Here is a 20,719-nt window from a genome sequence, read left to right as displayed (position 1 = left end):
TTTATAACAAAGGAAGGGGAGAAAAATGACAATATGAGAATGAAAAAGCGATAAATCATAGTTGGAAGTGATCTATGTAGATGATATTATGTGTTTTACCTTTGACTCCTGGAGAGTCTTAACTAGCTCCTCATTGTCAAGTATATTCCCCTCAGAGGTAAAGAGAAGCTTAAGGATTCGGTCTTCGATATCTTTCAGCTGGTTGCGATCAGCATTGATGCGCACAATCAGCTCATTCCTCTGCTCTTCAAGATGTGGACTCTCCAGACGCACTACATCACTGGGGAGAGGAAGCAGGGTTGCAAGAAGATTGTAGTAAGTAAAGGAATTTTGGAGAAAGAAAATAAATGTCAAGGTGCTAAAGAGTCATTATTGAGGTATTGAGAGGTGTATAGTGGTTTGTAAATGTGGAGCATAGCATGTGATATATATGTTTTTTAGTGTGTCTACGTGTGTATGCACCTAAGCAGCTGGTCCTCTAAGCCGGACTTGGTCACAGTGAAGTTGATGATTGTAACTTTGATGCATACCTGAAAGGCAACAGGAAAACACACACACACACACACACACACATACACACACACACACACACACACATACACACACACGCAGACACGCATGCACACACACATACAGGGCATTAAACAATACACAGATTGTCAGAGAAGTATTTCCAGTATTGTTTTTCACTACAATTCGACACATTTCTTAATTTTAACTGCCGTGTCACTTTGAATCTTCAATGCGCTGCTGAGCTGCATTAACACAGTAGTAAAAGCTTGCTTTCACAGGTTTGCTACTCTCCTGGGCTCGTGTCGAATAAAAGGGCACTGCACGCTGGGTGAGCTGGCAGGTGACTACATCTTTTTGACAGTGGCTGAAAAGCAACCATAGTTGATGCCATTGCAGGAAGCCAATCATGGCAGAAGGGCACCAAGGTCCTTGCTTGTGTTGTTGTTTTTGTAAGTCCACAAAATGTGTGTGCCTTTTTTAAAACCTTGAAATATCAGGTTGCCAAAGGTGAGAGTTGTTTGGAAACTCTTTTCAAAATTTCTTTTAAGGAAACCAGGAGAGATGTTTTAGTATTTGTTCAGTCTGAGAGAAATAAACACCAACTGCCTCAACCATAGTTTGATCAAATGTGGGGATTTTAAGGAGTGTGTGTACTGTCCTTACCTCTGGTAGGTAGTGTGGGTTGGCCATCTTTGTGGTCATATAAAATCTGAAGTTTTTGTCATAGTCAATATCTGAGTCCCCAAGTCGGATCAATGTCCGTCCACCAGCCACAAATGTCTGCTTCAGCAAGATGGGCTCCAGAGCTGGATCCAGGTTTTCCTTTAACTGTACACACATAATTCAAAAATGCAAGAATTTACACACAAATGGTAAAAAATAAGACTGTTCAATAAAGTTCTCATGGTTAATCAAATGCCTAAAATGCCTAAATGCCTTTCACCTAATTAAAAATGGAAGAATATTTTTGCTGTTTATCATCTTTGATAATCAAACCCATTTTAACATGACACAGGCAGTGTGTTCCTACCTCCTCTAGCAGTACAGGCATGCCCATGCGGATGGCATTCTCAAGGGTACGGAGAAAGTTTGGATCTGTCAGCTTGATCACCTTTAGCCCATGCTTTGCCTCTTTGGAGCGGATCCATCGGTTGGCCTGAGAGAGAGAGAGAATTAACCTTCATCTAATGTGATAAAAAAAAGCTTGTTTACATACTTTGTATATGATGAAAATGAAAGTAAGCGCTTGATGTTATTGACATCAAAATACAAATAGTGACTGCAGTGCAGCATGAAAAGACGTAACACTGGAGTATGCGGTCATGTTCAGTGCTGTGGAAGACACAATCAGACATGGAAGCTGTCTAATCCATATTTGCATGTGTCTGTCTATGTACAGAGAGAGAGAGACCAGCTGTACTCATAAAAAGAACAACAGAGGGGGGACAACGATGAGGGAGGAGGCACAGACATGACAGGAGAGAAAATTCGACTTGTCAGTGGTCAGATGCAAGGAGGCTTAAAAAGCGAAGCTGTGACAGTATTTCCATGAAAGTCTGCGTGTCTGAAAGAGCAGGTTTTTGCATGCAGCTGTGTTGGTGTGAGTTTGGTGCTATGTGGTGTTCAGATATGAATGAATGTACAATATGTATGTGTTGTATAGATGGGTTATCATGTGTATTGTGCTTGTATGCTGTATTACTGTGCCTATGAGAATATTTTAATATCTGTGTGTGTACGTGGGAATTTATTCATGTAAGCATGTCTGAGTATCTTTACATCTATGTAAAACGCAATATTTGCTGTGTCTGTGCTGTTGAAATGTACCATAAATATGTGCTGTCCCAAAGAAAAACAGTTTTGCTGAACTAGACACATTATTTTTGTGTAGGGAAGCTGGCTATTGTGAGTGTGTGCGTGCGTGTGTGTGTGTGTGTGTGTGTGTGTGTGTGTGTGTGTGTGTGTCCTCAGGCAGGGGCAGAGGACAGTCTGTGACTTTGTCTCACAACACAAACTTTTGTATCGGGTCATCAGACATTCTAATCTGTCCAAACATGTATTAATGTTCTGGACTGTTGCTGTCAAAACCAACTCATAAAAAGACAAGACACAAAACAAGAAGATGTTTTCGAATAAATGCTTAAAATGTAGTTGAAATGTTGTTTTTGAGCATTCATTAAAGAGGAAAGAAGTGCGTCCAAGCAGAGGGTCTCTTAGTGGTTTGAACATTCGACAAAATAAGTGATGCACAGATTCTGCACATCTCAAAAGACGTTTTATTTTACTGCCATTTCAATGACTTTTAATTAGTAACAGGAGTTCTGCAGCCATGTAACTTAAATTATAATATACATTTTAAAAATCTGCACTCAATTACATACTTTTGTACTTTGACTTGTGTATTCATTTATAGGTCCTTAACATTTAAGTGTGAAACTTTGGGGTGAATGGATAAATGGGAAATCAAAACCATGTAACAATCAACTGACTGGTTAACTGATCAATTACAACAGACGACAAATCAATCCACACCTGAAAGCCACTGAATGCTGGCTGGACACACTATTTACTAGTTCACCTGATCCTGTGGGTCAATCATGAGAGGCCAGCGGCGGCCCTCCGTCACCAGGATCCCATTCTCTGTAGAGACGGTGTCACGGGGGAGACCCTCTGTGTTCCACTGGCGGATGACATATGGGTCACCCAAGATGTTGATAAGGCTGAAGCTGGAGCTAATGGGAATTTTCAGGTCCTGGCACTGTATTATCCACTGGTCAATTAGCTGAGGGGAAAAAGGGTAAAATTGCATTATGCATAAAGTGAACGATTTCTCCTTTTTAATCACTTTCTTATCACAGATTTTATTGCTTTAACTCTGTTTTAATAATGTAAAAAACAAATTCAGTTAAGGGTCATTACCATATATCTGTTCTGTGGTGGGAATTGCAACTTAAGACAGTAATGCAAGTGCACCACTGAAAAACAATTGTGCCTAATTTAAAAAGGCAGACTGTGCTGTATTGCAGTGAAATGTGAGACTCTAGAGTATGCTCATAGAGGACCTACCAGTGGGCAATACTGTATGCTGCAGTAGCTCTAAAACCTTTGTTCAACCTTTGTGCGACATCATGCTGTACCTACCAGCTGTCTGTAATGAGAAGTGAATGCTCCATAATAGGCCACACAGGCAGCTGCAATGAAGACATTCCCCACTACGTTGATAATCTCTTGCTCAAACAGGGCAACACTCTCCTCCCAGCGTACTTGCTCGTCGCCAAGAGCAGAAGTTAGCTTCCCTGCCCTGGTCAACCGAGTCTGGGTCAGAGCCATGGTGTTAACTGTGAGGAAGGAAAAGGGTCACAAAAATAGAGATGACTTACTGTTAGAATTCTCTTTCTCTCTACATATTTCCACACAACAGGAAATAATTTATAAAGAATCTATAGTTTACAGTGGTAACATCAAGGTCCTCACCCAAATCCTCCTTCTCATTTATGCTGTATTCAAACTGATCCTGTAGGACTTTGATCTGGTTCTCCACCTCCTGAAGCTTTTCCTGCTTTTCCCTCAGTGTTTCCATGGTCGCATCCAGCTCTTCCTGCAGCGGTCGGTATAGAAGTAGAAAGGGATGTCGGAAAATACCATTAGTGAACAGTTTAGACAAAATTTGGTCGAGAACGTTTTGATTGTAACAGCCTTGACGAAGCAATAGGCAGAACTGATATTTTAAAGCATGGGTATATTAAAGTTGTAATTTGTGCATGTGTATTGTTAAAACTTACCAACTCTCACTCTCTCTCACTAAACTCTATGATACTGACCTGTGCCTTGGCCAGTTTTTCTCTCTTTGGGCCGACTTCTTTGAGGACTCTGGAGTAAAGATCCATGGCTCTGACCCACATACACATTGATCTGCAGGCTTTGGATACCTTCTCCACCTGATACCATTTGCAAGAAAAAAGAGCTAAAAAAAGAAATCTACATAGCTCTGTTTCTATCCCAACTCTGACATTTTCAGAACCGACAAGATGTTTGAACACAAATGTCATCACGACCTGTTTAATCTGAGCCCAAATATCTGACAGTTTGCCGACATATCCGGCTGTTTGACATGAAATCCAAACAAACCTTCTCAGGTATGAAATCAGGGTTGTTGATGTACTTTTGCAGCTTCATCAGGATCTGAGCCTTGATATTATCCTTATCATAGTCTGTCAGCCGCCTGAGGAAATTGGCATCTCCCAGTACTTGTTTGGCTCCGGCCCAGTCCGGCCTATAAGCAGACAGGGATGTTAAAAGGTTATGAAAAAAATGATGGACTTAGAAAATGCTTAATAATAATTAGTTAATGTGCATGTGAAATGGAATTTCCCCATTTTTAAAGCTAATTTTTGACAGGAAGTAACAATATTACGAGAGAGGAAAAAAACCTGCATTTAAAATAGGAAGACAGATAGTTTCCACCTGTATACGCTGCTGCGCATTGTACATTATTTTCATGATAGTACCCAGTATCGTATCCATCATAAATACTTAACACATTCATATTCATGTAACTTTTTTAAAGGACTATTGGCAGTGAAAGTTGTGCATAGTGCTGGCAGAGTGGAACAGTGGTGGTTAAAGGTTAAAAAAAGATAGGATATTGGGTAGGATTGGATTTAGTGCAGCAATGCAGTAGATTAATGACTGATGAAATTTAAGGGTTGACAGAGAGATGAGTGTCGAGTCATGAGATGGTAGAGTAATCCCTCTGGATGCTGACTTAAACAAAACACGTGGGATTAAATAAAAATAGCCCCAAATCTCATACATTTGGCAGACGTGCAAAACAAAGAATATTGAAGATGAGAATGATGATGGTTCAAATTATGTTGATAGTAATTATGCTGATAATACTTATGCTGAGGGTAATTTAACCACCTTTAAAGATGATGAAGCTGGCTAAAGTGATGATCCTGGTTATGGTGATGGATCGTCATGACAGATGGAATGAAATCTGGATGTCTGATGATAATCTTTTTTTTTTAAGTGAATGCATTTTCCTGTTTGATATTCTTGTTATTTTGTATTCAGTGATCCTTGATCAAAATTGAGGTGGGGGCGCATGCCAATGTTATGTTTTGGTCCAACAGAATTAAACACAATTTAAAGATAACAATTTTCCACTTCATTTTTGTAAGAAAGTCAGAAGAGCATGTATTTTGTTGGCATCAAATAGCATCGACCATCTCTAATTCATTGTATTTCCTTCTGAAATAGAATATCAGGGTGTTTGCATAATTTAGTAAGTTTCCAAAGTTTGAAACAATATGATATCAGACTGGGAGACGAGGACAATTTTGTGTGATTAGAGAGTCTTTTCAACAATGTTTGAAGGAGAAAAGTCATGATTTTTAGAAGAGAGAGTGGAAAGCATACTGACTTGGAGTTGAGCAGGATGCAGACAGCCTCCATGACAGTCATGACTAGATCTGGGGGTTTGGTGAACACCTTTATCTCAGAGATGTCAGCCTTGTCCAGGGAACTAAGAGCCTGATTGGCACCTTCCAAGGCTGGCAGAGCCTCATCCAGGTCTCTCTGGGCGTCATCAGCTATGGCCTGGGTATCTTCAGCTTTGACCTTGGCTAAAGCTTCATCTTCTTTCACTACTTTACGCACCTGTAGTTTAGATTTATTGTTACACACATACACTAGTGCAATGAGATAAAAGCTTTGTTCAGTGCTTAATAGGAAGGGACAAAATTACCTCGTCAGCTCTCTCCTGATCGATAGCAAGTTTCTCCATTAGGGCATCAACATCGATGGATTTCTGTTTCAGAACCGGCTCCAGAGCAGACAGGTCCACTTTCATTTCGTCCACCAGCACATTGGTCTCAAGCAGCTTGGTCAGACCATTCTTCACACGATCCTTGGCCTATACATGAACACCACCCCACATATATTTATTATGCATATTTTCTCTGTAGAAATAATCTATAAAATACGAAAAATGTGTTGCAGCCACAGCCTTACAAGCACTAACTGCTGCCTCTTGTCTTCAAGCATTGACAGGTAGAGGTTGATGAGCTCAAGGTAGGAGGTAGGTGTTGTGTAGTATCGGCGTCTCAGCTCTGAGTAGAAGCGCTCGGCCATGTCAGTGACGCTAACATGTATCTCCACACAAAGGGTCGAGAAGCTCTCCTTTAGTTCCTCACTACCAAAGTCTACATTCTGGAAGAAGACCTGGGAGACAGTGAGCAGCGCCTCACGGGGCCACTAGGCATCAGATGGTTAAAGAAAAGAGAGGAAAAAAGCGGTACAGTTTTTTTATCGGGGTGAGGAAATGTAGCTTTGTTTTTGATCTACTTTATTTTTTATTATAAGCAATTTAATAGAGTAGCAACATAAAGACATAAAACAATTTACAAATGCACTAATAAAGAAATTAATTGAAGATGTAAATTACAAGCTTCTGCAACTGAGTTAAAATAAAAAAATGTATATTTCAATGGTCATAATTGAACAATATGAATCCAAATCCATATACTACATCCCTGAACCAGAGCACAGATGTAGAGAATGGCTGATGAAATAGTACATATTTGTACTATTTGTATTTAGTTACAAGTTACTTTTTATAGACTGGTTTAAGACAACAGTGATATCCTATGAAACATGTAGAGGATCACTTAAACATTAGTATGCTTGTGCATGTCTAAAATTGTTCTGTACATAGTAATTAAATGATAAATTCCTTAAAAAAAAGGGACGTGGTCAGAGCTGTTTCAGGATACCTGTACAAACCAGTCAATGGTGCAACAGTTGACCAGTGATGGGAACATGCGACAGCGGGACCTGAAAGCATCGCCCACAGGACTCATACACAGCACAATGTGCAGCTTCTCCCGCACACGAGTGATGAAATACTGGAATACCTGTAGGCCACACACACACACACACACACACACACACACACACACACACACACACACACACACACACACACACACACACACACACACACACACACACACACACACACACACACACACACACAAACAAGGTTGCATAATTTCCGGATGGTTGGTCTCAGTTGGCAGCTAACATTAAAGGTTAATGTTTTCCTACAGCTTGCTTGGGTACGCTTCTCTATGACTAACTGCTTTTGCTCAGAGTTTATGGAAATGTTTGCCATGATATGTGTGTTGTTTCTGGAAGCCAATATTCTTAATTACCTTCTTTTAGCAAATGACAGTTTTACTTCACAGCTTTTGATACTGATGATCTCTTGATTTTATTTGAATATCTTAAACATCAGATGGGCATATCTGGTATAGTTTTAAATTGTTTTTTGTTTAATCTCTAGGAAATAACACCTGTGTTGCCATTGATGTTGGAAATGTGTGATTTCTATGCTACAGGTTTTTATTAATAAATTAAACAAATGAGATATATCGTGTTAATTATTGAGCTTTACAGATGCTGATAGGCAGATTTCATTACCTTTGACAGAACCAGGCTTGCTGTTTCCTACTGTTTCCAGTCTTTGTGTTAAGCTAAGCTAAGCAATGTTCGTCGTCTGTTGTTGTTAACTTTACATTTGCACAATTGTAGCATATTAAACTCTCTAACTTTTTGCTTCTGATGGCTAACTTTTTTCTGGGTAGTTGTACATTAACCATACAGACATGAGAATGTCATCAATCTAACTCTTGACAAACTATTACTTTAAGTGCATTACATGTCTTACTGAGAGCAAACCCCTATCCTTTTGGACATCCATTAGAAAGAGAAAGAAAAAGACACACTCCAGACATCCACATTACTTAGGTTGAAACTTTTATCATCATAGCTTCAGTGTCTGGACATTAAATCAGCCTGGTTTACTTGCATCTCAATTCACCCTCTTTCAGCATCCCATCTCACAGCAGTATCACTGTTGACAGTGTTGATTAACACAGGGAAAAAATGTCTAATCCTATTTCCTTTCTACCATGTGATGAGATAATTTTACATATTGTGTTGATATTGACTGTGACAAATTATATGAATAAATTACAAGCAGAACCTAATTTTGCAACTCAATAACTTTGAACTCGGTAACAAGTGATAATATTCACATAGAATTTGTTTGTTTGTACATGTTGTCTGTAATTTATACACCAAGCTATATTTTTACTGGATTTATGTTTTATATATTGTGTGTTTGTGTCTGAGCATACCTCATCCCTGTTCTCTTCACTGATTCCAGCCTCTTTGGCTTTAGGGCGTGTGGCAGCAAGCACTTGTTCTAGCTCATCTTTCTCAAAAAGGTTGGGCACCTCGCCGGAGTTCAGCATGTTGTTAACATCCTCCAAAAATTCCTCCACCACAATCTACAACAAGTGAGAGGGTGCAGATCTTAATACAAACGTATGTCTGCATTCACACATCCTGCTACTTTCACATCAGCCAAGTCTTCCTTCTTACCTGAGTATCTGTAAAAAGGAACACCATATTTTTTCCCTCCACCCCAGCCATCTTGTATAGCCTCCTCAAGTCTTCATGAAAGCTGTCGTAGTTGTAGCCTCGGCTCAGCTCAATCTCGAAGCATCGGTATCCACACATGTGGGATGCCAATCGTGTGAGAGACTGCTTGCCTGTGCCTCCCACCCCTACAAGCAGAGCATTGCCCCTCTCCTGGCGAATCATACGGGCAATCCTAGAAGATGTGATAGGCAAAATTATTAACACAAAACAGGATGTGTTGGGGTTAGAAGGAAGTTTGCATATTTACAGATCGTTGGGTCCATGCCAAGAAGGCTGTGTATCCTTTCAGCATTTTGTCTTTGAGTACCACACTGTAGCCCTTCATACTTTTATTACTAGAGAAGAGATTTGCGTGGCGTGACATAGCATGATAAACTACTACTGTTTCACAGATGAACAAATCCAAACTCTTTGTGGGTATAACCATTAGAGTCAGGATCAGACTGAACATGCCAGTTTTTTTGGGGTGGAATTTGAAGGTGAAGAGAGAGTCAATATTTGGAATGTCTTAAGGGAGAGCGTTCCAGAGAAGTTGTTGGCCCCCAGTTGGTTGGCAGAAGATGATCTGAGAGTAAGGGAGGGTGTACTAGGTTATGAAGGGTATTACAGGTGAGAAGCAGAATCCTGTGATGTACACAGTATTTAACAGGGAGCCAATGAAGTTGCTGAGGAAGTGATCTATGGAAGGACTTCTGGTATTGATACAGGCAGCGGAATTGAGGCTCATGAAGATACAGTATTACTGTGCACAGACAGTATCATCACAGATGTTGAGCGTGTAATCATCTCTCTTCCCTCTCACAGTTGGTACCACCTAGAGCTAAAATCCATTAACCGCCAACTGAGAAGTCATTTTACATAACATCTGCCGATTCAGTGGTGTAGTCTTGCATGTGCTCACCTGGAGACATGCTCAACGGCGTCCTGGAAGAAGACCAGCTTGGTCTCCTTGCAGAAGGTCATGTTGTAATCATCGAGGTAGTCCTGGAGAACCATCTTTATCTTATTCATGTCAGTCAGATCCTCATACAGACGATCTTCTTTCGCTGCACCCACCTACAGATATATTATGTGATGGAAGGCAGGAGGGGAAAATTAAAATGTGTCAGTTATTACAGTGTTAACATGGCGAATCTTTCCAAAAGAAGATAGAATCTGACCTTGATAAAGTCTCCAAATATGATGGGCTGTGTCACAAAGTACGAGGGCTCCAAGGTAATACCAAAATATTTGCCTGGCAAAAAGAAAGAGAGAGTCAAAAAGGGTAAAGGATAACATAAGGGAAATGTGCAGGATTCACACAGTTTGTGCGTTTTGAAAAGTGAGCCCTCGGGGCTGTGTTTGTGACAATCCTTACTGGCCATCTCACAGACGATGGTGTTGAAATACGCCTTATCTTGGTTGTTGATGAGTCGATCGTGGAATACCCGCTGACACTCGTGGCAGAAGAGACGGAAGATCTGGGTCTTATCTCTCACCTGACTCGGCTCACACTGCAGCATACCTGGACATCAAGAGAGTAAAAGATGAACAGACTGATCTTTTTCTTTTTTTCTTTCCCTGATCGCACATTGCAAATCCACAGGAGCCAAAAATGCTGAACTGATCTAAGCTAAGACACAGCTTGATTGGGTTTCAACATGATCAAAAATGCTATAGAGCTATGACACACATACGATGACAAAGGAAATTAAAATAAAATGAAATAGCTGTCATGATGAACCTTTAAATGAATGTGTGTGACTTTTTGGAAAATAGATACATTTTCACATTAGTGTCTCTAAAAGTGCTTTAGATTTTTAATGTTCATCTCCAAGAAACTGCTTTACTAATGGTTTGTAGTGAATGAATAATGCAAACCAAAAGTAACCCCTGACATTGCTCCAAATTGGAGCCATATAAAAGCCACAGACAAAGGCCATGTGAGGTCAGCAGTAGGTGTCAGTTTATTACACCTCAACAACAGTATGTATCGCTATTGGGCACTTTGTGTTTGAAAAAGTAGTGTGTGCCAATGCTGAGCAGGTACTGTATGGAAGGCAGTCATAGTAGTCACTTTAGCTCATCTTCGTGCTGTGCTGATGCCCGCTGGGTAAAGGGAGAGAAGGAGAGAGCGAAAGGAGGCAGAGGGAGTGATGGTGCAGACAATTTCGGAGCGTGAGGCTGAGACAGAGCTTGTAAATATTGCTAATGTGGCTTGAAGAGATGATTCATAGCTGTGCTCCATTGCTGTGGAGGTACAAAAGATGCAGACGCTCTCTATCTGTCAGTCTCTTTAAGTAAAGTTTAGTTTGTGCCGTTGGGGAGGAAGAAGGGTCTATGTTCTGCATGCCAAAATTTCTGAAAACTAATAAAAAATCCATTTCTACGACTGTGACAGCTGAAACTGTTCTCTGCGGAGGCTAGTTGTGTGCTCATGTCTCACCTTGGACACACTTGGAGAGGTCCCTGAGATTGAAGACATAATGGGACTTAGCTGGAGTGGGCAGGAGATCCACACTCAAACGGTCGTAAATCTCCACTGCTGCGTCCACAATCTGTCCGGCGGAGTCCTTCACCGCTTCAGAAAACTCACTGAGGAAACCACTGAGGATAGCCTGGGGGAAGGTTGGGAAGGAGAAGACATTGGAACAAACATGACAGAAAGAATAAAGTGTGACTTTCATTGAAGGCCCAAATTCTTTATATATTGATGTGTGTGTCTGTGTATCTGTGTGTGTGTGTTTGTCCTGACTTTGAAGATCTGTTTGAGGCTGTGTTCCGAAGGTGTGGGCAGACACAGCATGCTGAAGTGGCGGATGAATCGGGGGGTCACGGGGTTGCGTCCCCCTCCTGGAGGAGCGCAAGCTGCAGCGATGGTCATGTCCTGGAGGAGAGAGGGGAAGAAGAAGAAGAAGAGAAGGAGGGATTGCCAAACACAAAAAAGGAAGAAGGTCAGTAAAGGATAAACATGTGTTCCCATCAGAAACTTTATGGATACATGTACACATTCACACACTCAGTTACATTATAAGATTGCAGTCTAAATTACAATCAATCGTGTGTGTGTGTGGGTGTGGTGTGTGTGTGTGTGTGTGTGTGTGTGTGTGTGTGTGTGCGTGTGCGTGTGCGTGTGTGTGTGTGTGTGTGTGTGTCTGTGTGTGGTGGTGGTGGTACAGATGCAAACACAGTCACACAAGATGAATGGGCTTGTGATATAAATGGACAAACTTCATTAAAAGTTCAACTAGAAAACAAATGAAGTCGATGCTGACTGCGTAAAAACAAAAAGAGCTTTCTCTACACTTTTTTTAACTGAACAGAAAACCGATCGAACATTAAAAGGCACTCCAACATTTCGTGAAATATGTTTGCCATCTCACTCGGAGTTAGATGAGAATGGATAGTATCAATTTAATCTCTGTGAGCCAACAACAGCTCCGGGATAGTTAAACTAAGGCCGGGAACAGGAGCAAACAGCTAGACTAGTTGTCTAAGGTCCCTTCCAGCAACCGTGACTCTAACTGCACTGGTTTTATCATCTGTGTTTGACTTTTTAATAATCCACCGAAAGGAATTCATCAGAAATAAATCACATTTCCTAAAAAGTGTAATCATCATATAGTGAACAACAAAACATGAAATGAATTTCGTGTTTACTTTCATCTAAATCACTAAACAGACAATTTTTTTCTTGTAAAGGAGACCAGTAAATCTGCCCATTTCTATTGCTACTGGTAGTGTACCTGAACGTAACTCCTTCCTTACATTTAAGAAACAATCTGCACTGAGCATCAATAATATCATGCCGTAATCTATATTGACAAAAAAGAAAATTAATTACTCATATAAAATAAAGATTTCACCTCAATAATCCAGGGATGTTCATGCAAAGTGTCCCAGTTAAAGATTTTTCTAGTGAGTCGCTGTTCTGTTCCAAAGTCAAATCATCTCACTTTTGTCATTGATCATTGGAGATCCCCATCCCATATTACCACACATGGCCAAAACTGAGTTAATCTAACTAACTCCTAAAAACAACTGAATCCCTCTGTTACAATTCACATGTTCACAGGACCTGCTTAGTGCCAGAATCATAATCTGAAACAGCACACACACAAGACTTAGTACAGAATCAGAGATCCTTACAATGTGACTTTGCACAGCCCTGATCCCAGCTCTCTACCTGCTGACGTCACCAAAACAGTAATACCCTCCTTAAAAGTCAGATGCTCATCCAAAATAAACCATGGCAGATAAAATATGACAGCACTGTTGACATAAGATTAAAAGTAACTACTCTGTCTGCAACTACTTTTTGCCTGAAATGTACTATTTTGTGTTTTATCCTGGCTTACCACTAGTAAGTAGTAGAAATATAAAAGTAGACACTACGACGTAATGAGTCCTTAGATTATAACAGCTGAGCCCAGTAACTGCAGCTCCAGAAATAAGAAATCCTGCCCTAATGGTTAAGTTGACAGCTAACTCTCCTCTATTTCCTAAAATGTTAAATGCTCTACTTAAAACAACTGTTCTAACTGAAGACTGAAGGGCACATTTACTAGTTTATTTGCAGATTCATAAAAGGGACACACACCACATATAAAAATAAATGTTAAATGCACTTTCCTGTTTGTGTAAGTTTGTACCTGGATCTCCTTCCAGAAGAACTTGTTTCTGTCATAGAAGCCAGAAAAATCCTGGAACTGACGCAGCAGCTCTATAGGAGGCTGAGAGCCATAACTGTCAAGCTTGGGCATATTCAGATCATCCACAAACACCACTAACTTCTTGTTACCAGGAGCACCTGCATACATACAGGGAGAGGGAAGGGAGCATGAAGAGAGAGGTGCAGATAAAAAAGGAGTGAGAATAGAGTTAACAGATGTAAGGATTGGACAGATGGACAAATGGTTAGAAAGGTTGATACTGTATGTAGATGAATTGAGGAAGCTGGAATAAAAAGGGGGACTGTATGAACAGATGGATTAATAGATGGGCCTAATTGTCCCCCATTGAATAACTACCTTATTCAATGACAATTAGGCCCATTAACTGCACATTAGCGCCAACCATTGTTACCATTCAAGATTATAGACAGATTTCCCACATTGCAGTATATGAATGATGGTGTGGTAATGAATCTGTGACTCTATACCCAGAATATTTTTCCTCTTTTTCTCCAGTTTGGACTCAATCATTTCTTGGGTGCGGGCGGAGGAGGTCTGAGCAGAGAAGTTGATGTAGATAGGAAGGTATCCTTCCTTTTCCTGGATACTGTTGATAAGGCCCCGAGCCACCACTGACTGTCAGGGTTAGACATGAAGAAATTCATGAATATCACTGACACCAATTACTCTTATATGAAATGCAACACCCATTTCTGTTAAATTTGTGTCTGGGAACTCAGAAATTCCAACTTCCAAGTACAAATTGAACACACCAATAACCTTGACTGTGCATGATATGTATCTAAAGTCTTCTGCATCCAACAAACTGAAGGCTTGACGTAAGAAGAATTTCTAGAATAAAACTAAAGATAAAAACCAAATAGCAAACACAGACATTTTCTTTACAGTATTTCCTTTAAATCTGTTTAATAGGCTTCTTTTCCAGGGTTTCCACTGGAGTTTGTTCTGTACACTCTTTTATGGTAAATCCAATGCTAATATAACTGGTTAACATCTGGTAAATGTGCATTTTTACATAATATTCACACAGTGCCCACACATGTTTGATACAGACACAGAATCATGTCTCAGGCTTAACGCAGGCAGAGGATCCTTACTAAAGAGGTGCACAAAACAACCAGAAGAACTTGATTTTGCAGCAACACCGCCAGTTGTATTCACTGAAGCACCTGGTGATGCCACAAGAACTACTACTGGGAACTGAGCTTATGTTTCAACTGTGGTGGGGCAGTGATTTTCCTCTATGCTACCCCGATGCCACATTAATGTAAAATAGTGGGCAAATAGATTATCCTCACAGGGTTCTCTCATTAATTTAACTTTTCCATTAGGGTGCAGTGCTACCATCTTATGTGTTGTGTCTCTGTGTTGCTACTGTATCCACAAATCCTTACCTTCCCCACTCCAGTATCGCCAGTGAAAAGTACAGAACGTCGCACAGACAGCAGTTTCTCCATTAGATAGCCGTAGCGGACAGTGTCTGTGGTGGGAACCAGCATCTCAAAAAAGGGCTGCTCGTTGTTGTATTTGAACGAAGGGATTATCTTCTCCCATGGCTCCAGACGCTTGTAGCTAAAGTTCATGTACAAGCTCCACAGGGTGCCGTTTTTTGGGAGCTACCAAGCACATTTAATACACACACAGAAAGACAAACACTTTAGGGGAATTGAATGTAAATGCATAAAAGTGGCTACATTAGACTGTATGTCATTAGCTACAAAAAATCCTTAGAAATCAGCCATTAAAGACACTAATTAGACTGTGTGTGTGTGTGTGTGTGTGTGTGTGTGTGTGTGTGTGTGTGTGTGTGTGTGTGTGTGTGTGTTCACAGCTGGGAGTTGACTGCGCTGGCTTCATCTTGAGGTAAGTAGACACGAAACATACACAGAGTTCTTAGATACAATAGCTTCTTCACATTCACAATCCACCACAAAACAAAAACAACATTAGTTCTGTATGAACAGACTGATGAGCAGATGTGGGCGCATGTGGCAGACTCCAGGTTTAATTATATCCTTCAACCCTTTTACCTACATAGTCATTCCACCTTCAAATAAGTGAGTCATGTTTGTACCCTTCTGTGTTATGCTTCTGTCAGTGTCAGTAAGACATTACCTCAATCGTCTGCCACGGCTGCCAGTCAAGACAGAACTCCCAAACAATTAACTTCCCATTTCCTGTTAGGCTGAAGGACTCATAATATAAGCCTCTGACTTCCTTCATTTCTGTCTGCAACTCATTCTTTACATATAAAAATGATTTATTTAATTCTATTACCCCTCAATTCATAGTTCTCTATATTGGCAAGGTAGAGTAATGATATGCACTAGACTTTTATAACCTTGGCATAAAGCTCATCCTTCTATCTTATCAACCTTTCCAATATGTTTCTTGTATCTCACTGAAGGAATTATTAAAATGTACAATACGGATTCTATTTCTTAATGTCTTCATTTTACATGACTGACTGATATCATAGAGTAGAATCCTCTTTTAGATTAGCTGTGCTCCAGCTAGATATATCCAGTGCCCTCCAGTGAGTACTTTGATGTAATATACAATATGAGCTAACCTCAGGCCTTTTCACATATATCATGCTAATACCAGCAAATGTGTTGGCAAATGGATTTGACTCTCGGTAATACAGATGAGGGAGAGTTTTAAAAGCATAACTGAATATTTGAGGTGCAGCTGACATTTTGTCATATATGTCAGTGTATATTTATTGTATCTGTAAATGTAGTGTAGTGCAAGCAAGATAAATAATCTACAGCCATGTTAGCAGATAGGCACAGTGGTTTTATAAGGTAAATGCCAACATCTGGACGCTAAAATGTGACAATACTTACATGCTGATATTTAGCAGGTAATATTTACCAGATTTACCTTCTTCATTTAGCCTGTTAATTTCCTAACATTTGCTAAATAGCTAGAAACACAAAGTACAGCTGAGGTTGATGGGAATGTTTTGTTGGTATTTAGTGATGAACTAAAGTATTGGGCAAATTGAAATTTGACCTGAAAATTGACCTGCTGATGTGGGTAGATTGAAAGTCAGGAGATCATCAAAGTCAGTGGCCTTCATCCACTAGATATTATGAATGTCTGAACAAAATTTTATAGCAATGTATCCAACAGCTGTTGAGATATGACCAACTGACTGACGTTGCCATAGAGTTGTTAACAAACAGCATAGCATCCAGTCTGTCTAACTGTGTATGCATTGTATCTGTCGTTTTGTGTACATCATGTATATACCTTAGCATTGCTGTTGCCTTCAAACTGCTCTCTGACGAAGGTGTCAAAAGCATCCCAGTGAGAGCTGGTCAGGTTGCCTCCTACTGCCCATAAGTAGCTAAATATGAAGGTCTGACATATTACAGCGTTGCGATGTTTGGAATCCTGATGCCAGTACACACAAAAAAAAAAGAAGCTCAGTTATGGTATGGTTCAAACTTAGACATACACATTTAACATATGCTCTTATCTCTGTGCACTTCATTTCATTTCATTTCTTGCATTTCTACCATACGGTCATCTATCAGGTATTGTCAGTTAAAGTAAAGGAGCTGCCTTTGTTTTGAATACAGTGTTGACTTATTGTGCAAAGATAATTATGATCTGCACTGGTCACAGAGTTGTCCTCTAAAATTGATTAAAATGACAGTTTAGTGTGTTTAATGTACCATTTTAAGGTCTGGCCCCTCTTTGCCCAGCAGCAGTGCTTCTAGCAGGGAGCAAAGAGTGTTGACTTTACTGATGTCCACCTGGCGGATCGCCTGGGCGCAATGCTTCAACACAAACTGAAGTCCCTTCTCCACATACTGCTCAAACAGCTCCAGCAGGTATGTGCGCACCGGGTCTGGGAGCTAACAAGACAGCAAGGAGTGAGAGGAGGAAGAAGTTTACAGTGAATAGGATGTAGGCAAAGGGTTTTAGGGTTACTCAGCAATTTCTATGAAAACCTTATGAACTTAACCACTTAAATAATAATCTTTACAGCTTCACAAACTGTTGGCTTGAAGATGAGTAATGGACAGAGCAGACGGGGAGAAAACAGTAAAGTGGAAATCACCAAAAATGTATTAAAAAGTCTGATGAATTCAAACTTTAACAACTCTACACAATTATTCTAAGTGCAGTCAAAGTTATTCAAGAAAAAAAAGCGATCCAAACTATAAAAAAAAGCATTGCTTATTAAAAGCCTGATTGATTGTGTATACGTGGAAAGAGAACCATGGGACACAACAGACTGCAAGGAATAAATTAAACACTATTAACACACAGAATAGTCTCAGTTAATTATACTGTATATCAGGACAGAGAGAGTGAGAGCGGTCAAAGATGTGAGGAGAGATGACCCACTCTCGCTGCTGTGTTTAGTCACCCTAAAAAGGTTCAGGGCTGATAATGCAAGCTAATAACTGTGATGTGATGTACTGTCATCAAAGTCACTCTAAACTCATCCTGATTGTAATGCTTGGAAATGCACACCATACCAGTGTACCAGTGCACACGAAATCAGGAATACACAACAACAGAAACACACAACAACAGAAACACACACACACACACACACACACACACACACACACACACACACACACACACACACACACACACACACACACACACACACACACACACACACATACACACACACACACACACACATACACATACACACACTGTTATTGGGACAGATGGAAATTTAGTAGTCAATGACATAAAGGATGGGGATGTGTGTTTGGTGTTTGATGTTTGAATGATGCTTGGACTTTAATCAGTGGTGCATAACTGTGACCTGAGAGAAATTCTGATATGGTAAATTTAACAATTTAATTATAGTATTCTGTATGTCCTATCACTAACTCATGACCACATTCCAGATAAAAAATATATCTATAAAAAAAATGAAATACTGTTTTAAAAGCAGTGATATGCCAAGCGTCTGTCTACTTTCAAATGCATTTTTGCAACTCAACATACTTTAAAAGAAAAAAAAATAAACTAAACAAAAAACACCTAGAATTTACTACCTTGTTTCCTAGACCACTGATCCATGTCTGGACATAGGGCATCCACTTGAGCTCAGCAGGATCAATATAAACCATCCCACAGCGACTGACGGTAGCTGGAGATGCCACAGCCAAGTCCTGGACCTGAAAAACACATAGTTGTGCATGTAAAATCTCTTTTGACCTTTTGTCATAAACCTACCAGGTTATACAGGTACAAAGTAATAAGGGAGACTTGATAGGTGATCTAAGAGCACAAAATACTGCAGAACTACAGTACATACATATGAGAAGGAAATACTGCTTACTAACAAGACAACATCATCAAAGTCAATTTCAACTATGTTATGCTCTTACCTCAAACACCATATGTATGGATGGAGTAAGTTTGATTCTCTCGCTGTTGGCCAGACAGAGCATCTTGTTGTCATCCAGCACAGTGTTCATGTTCTCAATCCACAGGGCGTCAACTGGTCCATCGCAGATCACCCACTTGTGGTCATCAGTGGTGTCGCTGACTGCATCACGGACACTCAGTGCCATTAATCCGTCACGCCATTCCAGTGTCAATGTATTAACCTGATGAATTAAGGTCAAAAAATGAATGAATGTAAAGAGAGAAGAGAGTAAGTCATTCGAAAATGTACTCTCCTGTCTACAGTACCTCGCCATAGAGCTCTCCCATCGTGACAGATTTAGGATTGAGAACATAACTTCTGACAGGCTGATAGAAGGAGCTGCTATCCGCTTTCTCTGTGCGATGGAGGGTCTCCAATGTGTCTGCCAGGATGGTGTAGACGGTGGTCTTACCTCCACCAGTAGGCCCGACCAACATCACACCATGACGCACTAACATGGTCTCATATAGTTGGATCACCTGGTGGTGAAGGAAGAAGGGTAATGGAGAAAAAAAGTGGACATGTTTCATCAAGATAAAACAAACATATAGACACAAAATTCTATTAATCTCTATTGTATTGTGATGGTGTCAGAAATCTCTGAAAGAGTAATATCTAAACCTAAGCACGTAAAACTAAAAATGTCTGCATGTTTAGATGTGATTTTTGTAATTTGGGTGAAGTACCTCTTTAAAGGAGGGTTGATGTCAACAATTCTGATGAAAACAGCTAAATCATAATGAAGTGATCATCATATGTATTTTCTGTCTGCAAAGTATGATACAGCTTATTCCTCTATGCTATAGATCTTCAGTGTTGTCTAAGAACTATCAAAAAAACATAAATAAGACACAACACTGCACTATGTGACATATTCTTTCATCATGGTGAACAGGAGTAGTGTTATTTTTGAGTCACTCTGACACATACTGTACTAAAACCCTGAATTCTCACCAGCCCACCAATTATGTATCAATCCGTGCAAAAAAGTAGTTCCAAAGAAATTCACTACTTACTCTTTTTACTTTAAACTCCAGTACATGAAGTTATTTTAGGAAATGACTGAACCTCTTTTATAAGTTAAGCTAAACCATTTCTCTTAAAGATGGAGCTAAACCACCAACTAAAACATTTTTTTGCAATGTTTTTTTTTTGTAAGGTGTCCTTGAGAGGTCTGAAAGGCACCTATAAATAAAATGCATTATCATTATTATTGTTAGAATATTTATTCACTAAGACTGATTGGGCTCGGGGCTGAGTGCAAACGATAGGGTTGAAAAAGCCAGAAGGTATTGTGATACAGGCTTATTAACACAATGCTGTTTGTTCCCCTTCTTTTAACAGGAGTTGTTGACAATAAGATACATTTACAAAAGTGTTTATTACATGTAGAGAGTTACCAGAAGATTTTACAGAAGTCAAGAATATATTCAACAAGATAAAGTACCTTGTTGGTCATGCTGGCCAGTGGCTGCAGGCTCCGCTTAACTAGAGACTCCAGGATGGTGGAGTGCAGCACACCATAGTCATGCTCGGGGATAGACACACCAGGGAACAGGTCTGACAGGATACCACTGGACGGTTGTTATCATAGGATGATGCACAC

The 20,719-nt window shown here is 40.0% G+C and overlaps 1 protein-coding gene across 1 annotated transcript in view; it reads right to left on the bottom strand.

The window, feature by feature from the left end:
* dnah6 (dynein, axonemal, heavy chain 6) overlaps positions 1 to 20,719 on the bottom strand; it is a 54,168-nt gene that overhangs the window by 16,048 nt on the left and 17,401 nt on the right. The window contains exons 35-63 of the mRNA XM_062440562.1: positions 20,561 to 20,687; positions 19,380 to 19,592; positions 19,073 to 19,294; positions 18,737 to 18,859; positions 17,384 to 17,566; positions 16,956 to 17,099; positions 15,092 to 15,313; positions 14,165 to 14,312; positions 13,656 to 13,813; positions 11,759 to 11,890; positions 11,450 to 11,621; positions 10,382 to 10,528; positions 10,185 to 10,258; positions 9,926 to 10,080; positions 8,965 to 9,196; positions 8,718 to 8,870; positions 7,290 to 7,430; positions 6,529 to 6,771; positions 6,263 to 6,430; positions 5,939 to 6,174; positions 4,642 to 4,786; positions 4,331 to 4,451; positions 3,988 to 4,107; positions 3,655 to 3,851; positions 3,092 to 3,295; positions 1,544 to 1,669; positions 1,177 to 1,341; positions 463 to 530; positions 100 to 280 (exon numbers count right to left, since the gene is read on the bottom strand). Of these exons, the coding sequence (XP_062296546.1) occupies positions 100 to 280; positions 463 to 530; positions 1,177 to 1,341; positions 1,544 to 1,669; positions 3,092 to 3,295; positions 3,655 to 3,851; positions 3,988 to 4,107; positions 4,331 to 4,451; positions 4,642 to 4,786; positions 5,939 to 6,174; positions 6,263 to 6,430; positions 6,529 to 6,771; positions 7,290 to 7,430; positions 8,718 to 8,870; positions 8,965 to 9,196; positions 9,926 to 10,080; positions 10,185 to 10,258; positions 10,382 to 10,528; positions 11,450 to 11,621; positions 11,759 to 11,890; positions 13,656 to 13,813; positions 14,165 to 14,312; positions 15,092 to 15,313; positions 16,956 to 17,099; positions 17,384 to 17,566; positions 18,737 to 18,859; positions 19,073 to 19,294; positions 19,380 to 19,592; positions 20,561 to 20,687 (4,720 nt within the window). The remainder of the gene's footprint in view (positions 1 to 99; positions 281 to 462; positions 531 to 1,176; positions 1,342 to 1,543; positions 1,670 to 3,091; positions 3,296 to 3,654; positions 3,852 to 3,987; positions 4,108 to 4,330; positions 4,452 to 4,641; positions 4,787 to 5,938; positions 6,175 to 6,262; positions 6,431 to 6,528; positions 6,772 to 7,289; positions 7,431 to 8,717; positions 8,871 to 8,964; positions 9,197 to 9,925; positions 10,081 to 10,184; positions 10,259 to 10,381; positions 10,529 to 11,449; positions 11,622 to 11,758; positions 11,891 to 13,655; positions 13,814 to 14,164; positions 14,313 to 15,091; positions 15,314 to 16,955; positions 17,100 to 17,383; positions 17,567 to 18,736; positions 18,860 to 19,072; positions 19,295 to 19,379; positions 19,593 to 20,560; positions 20,688 to 20,719) is intronic.

Source organism: Scomber scombrus, chromosome 2 (assembly GCF_963691925.1).
Source record: "Scomber scombrus chromosome 2, fScoSco1.1, whole genome shotgun sequence".
Taxonomy (NCBI): Eukaryota; Metazoa; Chordata; class Actinopteri; order Scombriformes; family Scombridae; genus Scomber; species Scomber scombrus.
Note: the sequence above shows the minus strand (reverse complement) of the source record. Positions and strands in the feature narration are given on the sequence as shown.